This window comes from Morus notabilis, unplaced genomic scaffold (genome assembly GCF_000414095.1).
Source record: "Morus notabilis unplaced genomic scaffold, ASM41409v2 Scaffold518, whole genome shotgun sequence".
NCBI lineage: Eukaryota > Viridiplantae > Streptophyta > Magnoliopsida > Rosales > Moraceae > Morus > Morus notabilis.
Window position 1 is genome coordinate 258,324 of NW_010366577.1, and position 2,965 is coordinate 261,288.

Below are 2,965 nucleotides of genomic sequence, written 5' to 3' on the forward strand. Positions count from 1 at the left end.
TTTTTTTTTTTTTTTTTCTTTTGAGAGAGAATAATGAATAATTGAATTGAAAGGGGCTTCTGTTTTGTGTCGGATTGGGTCCTTCACTGTTCACTCAATTGAAAGCTATGTGCTTATACACGTGGCAGCCTCTTGTGGTTTTGAAACCTTTGCAGGATCGATGAGATGACCCATAGTCCATGTCGTTTTGGAAAATTAAAATAATTTTTTCTTTCAAACTCTTGGGGAGTGGACTAATTTAGCAAGAAAAAGAAAATAAATTGTTTTTGTTTTGTAAAAGAAAAAACGGGGGGTATTTTTTTTTCTGCTAAAGAGAAAAAAATCGGTTTTGTATTGTCTTATTCGTTGGAGGAGAATTGCCCAAAGTTTTCATACTCCATCTTGACTTGAGACACAAGAAAAATTATCCTAATTAAGTATTGAGGGGGAAAAAGAAAAGCTCTATTAAGAATTTAGGATTGCTATTACTGATATTTTTAAATTTCGGGTTATTTTCGGTTGGTTTCTCGAATTTTAAAAATTCTTAATTTGTTTTGTAAATTTTAAATTATTCATACTTTAACTCTTTAGTTGGAAATTTTATTAAAAATTGATTAAAAAAAGTGAGTAATATAATCGCGTGATTTTTTAATTTGAATATCTATTAAAAATAAATTGATAAAAATTATATGACCACATTTAACTCTTTTTTCGGTTTGATTTTAACAGAAATTCTTATAAAAAGTCTTAAATGGGACTAAATCAAAATTTAAAAAATAATGCAAGTTTTAAAAGTTTATAAAGTAAACGGAGAATGACTCTAAAGCTCAGCGGGCACTAATAAAATTAAGCCAAGGCTTTAATGCATTGCATCCATCGAATGGGGAATTTCACAAAGGGTATGAAAAATATTGTGTACACGCCCTTTGCGAATTGTTAGTTCAGCCGTTTGTGAATTGTTAGATTTTCACTATATTGATTTTAGAATATTCTAAAAATTCAGTTTTCTGAATTTACATGCCAAGTTTTAGCAAAATAGTGAACAAAACTAAGAAATCAATGGAAGCTTTGACCAACGTAGTGACATTCAACATTTTAGTATACAACAACTTTACTATCTACTATGTGAATGCAATAGGGAAAGCGGAAAAAGAAAGAGTGAAATGTATGGAAATCTGAGTGGGAGTTCTAATTGGAACTGGGCGTAGGAGAGCTGCTAACCCATTTATCATTCACAACAGAATCTGGAGAAAGTGGGGGAGGCAAGTTCTTCAGAAGCGCAGTATCATCTGATCTAATGTCCACAACCTCTGCTTTCTGTGTGACAAACTCTTGATTCCCAATTGCTTTCAAAGTAGTCAACACCTCATCCATGGAAGGCCTCATGTCCCTCTCATGCTGCAAGCAGCGGAAGGCCAACTCCGCCACGGCCGTTGTCGTTCGCCTTATGTTGTCGTCACTCTCGAACCCAAGACAAGGATCAACAAGCTCATTCACGGCATGATTTTGAATCCTGGTGACGGCCATATTAGCTAAATTGATATCATGTCTGTGCCTGTTGGTGTCCACGGCTTGTAATGAAGATATAAGTTCAATCAAGACCACTCCAAAGCTATAGACATCGCTCTTGTCCGTAAGCTGGTAAGACTGGTAGTACTCGGGATCAACATAGCCAGGAGTACCTTGTGGGGCGGTTGAGACATGGGTGACATCATTGGGGAACAATCTTGAGAGGCCAAAATCGGCCACTTTGACTCGGAATTGATTGTCTAGGAGAATATTGTTGGTCTTGACGTCGCGGTGTATAATGTCGGAACGGTGGAGGTAAGCTAAGGCATCAGCTGTCTCTATGGCGATGCTTAATCGAACAGGCCATCTGAGTACACTGGAGTTGGTTTGTTTCCCATGAAGATGGTCAGCTACTGTTCCATTCGGAATGAATTCGTAAACTAGAATGAGCTCTCTGCTACGTCTCGACGTGCATCCATACAACTTAACAAGGTTCTTGTGCTCTAAACGACTGAGGATCTCAACTTCATTCTTGAACTGCTCTACACGTTTGAAGTTCGTCTCATATAGGCGCTTCACCGCTACTACACGACCATCCCGGAGCACGCCTGGTCAAATTAACAATTCAATGAATATTATAGGAATTCAGTGACTAATAATTCAACACACACTGATATTGGTACAGAAAGCAGTGGCGGAGCCACTTGAAGATGAGCAGAGACAGCCGCCCCCACTCAAATTTTTTTTTTAAAATATTACCTTTAAAAATTTTAAACTTTTACGCTTAAACTCTCACTGAAATAATATATACCCCCACTAAAATAAATATATTTTCTTAGATACCCTTAATAAGATAATTTGTTAAAAAAAATTTAATTTACGCCCCGACTAAAGTGAAATATTAGCTCCGCCACTGATAGAAAGTGATGTTTAAAATGGTTTATCTTACACACCATAGTAAACAACCCCAAAGCCTCCCTCTCCAAGTTGTCTGGAAGGGTCAAAATTGTCGGTGCCTTCCTCTAGTTCGGTGTAGCTGAACACCTGAGCTCCGAAATAGGTACTGCACTTTTCGAGGTCGGATTGAGAGTAGGTATAAGAGCCAGAGTGCGTACTTCGTGAGAAATTCGTTGAGGAGGTAATCATGCTCTTGCTTGAAGGGGGCGTGATAAGCCCTTTGGTTTGAATTAGAGCAGCACGTTTCTTCTTCTTTTGAATGCAAAAATAATAACCAGAACCACCTATCAAAATGCCAAGGATGCATGCACCTGCTATTGAAATCCCTATAGATGAAACAAATAAAATTTCTCACATTTTCTTTTCTATACCATGATCTCCAGTTAAACAATATATATATATATATATATATATATACATATATACGGGTAACCATTAATACCATTATATATATGTGTGTGTGTATATATATATATATATATATATATATATTTTAGGAGGGGCGAATGTTTTTTATTAT

General features: G+C 36.5%; 1 protein-coding gene across 2 annotated transcripts in view; it reads right to left on the reverse strand.

Annotated features, from left to right (window-relative positions):
* Positions 1-959: 959 nt before the first annotated feature.
* LOC21409698 (LEAF RUST 10 DISEASE-RESISTANCE LOCUS RECEPTOR-LIKE PROTEIN KINASE-like 1.4) overlaps positions 960-2,965 on the reverse strand; it is an 8,671-nt gene continuing 6,665 nt past the window's right edge. For both annotated transcript variants that reach the window (XM_024173791.1, XM_010110575.2), the window contains exons 3-4: positions 2,442-2,771; positions 960-2,096 (exon numbers count right to left, since the gene is read on the reverse strand). In XM_024173791.1, the coding sequence (XP_024029559.1) occupies positions 1,168-2,096; positions 2,442-2,771 (1,259 nt within the window). In that variant the 3' untranslated portion in view covers positions 960-1,167. The remainder of the gene's footprint in view (positions 2,097-2,441; positions 2,772-2,965) is intronic.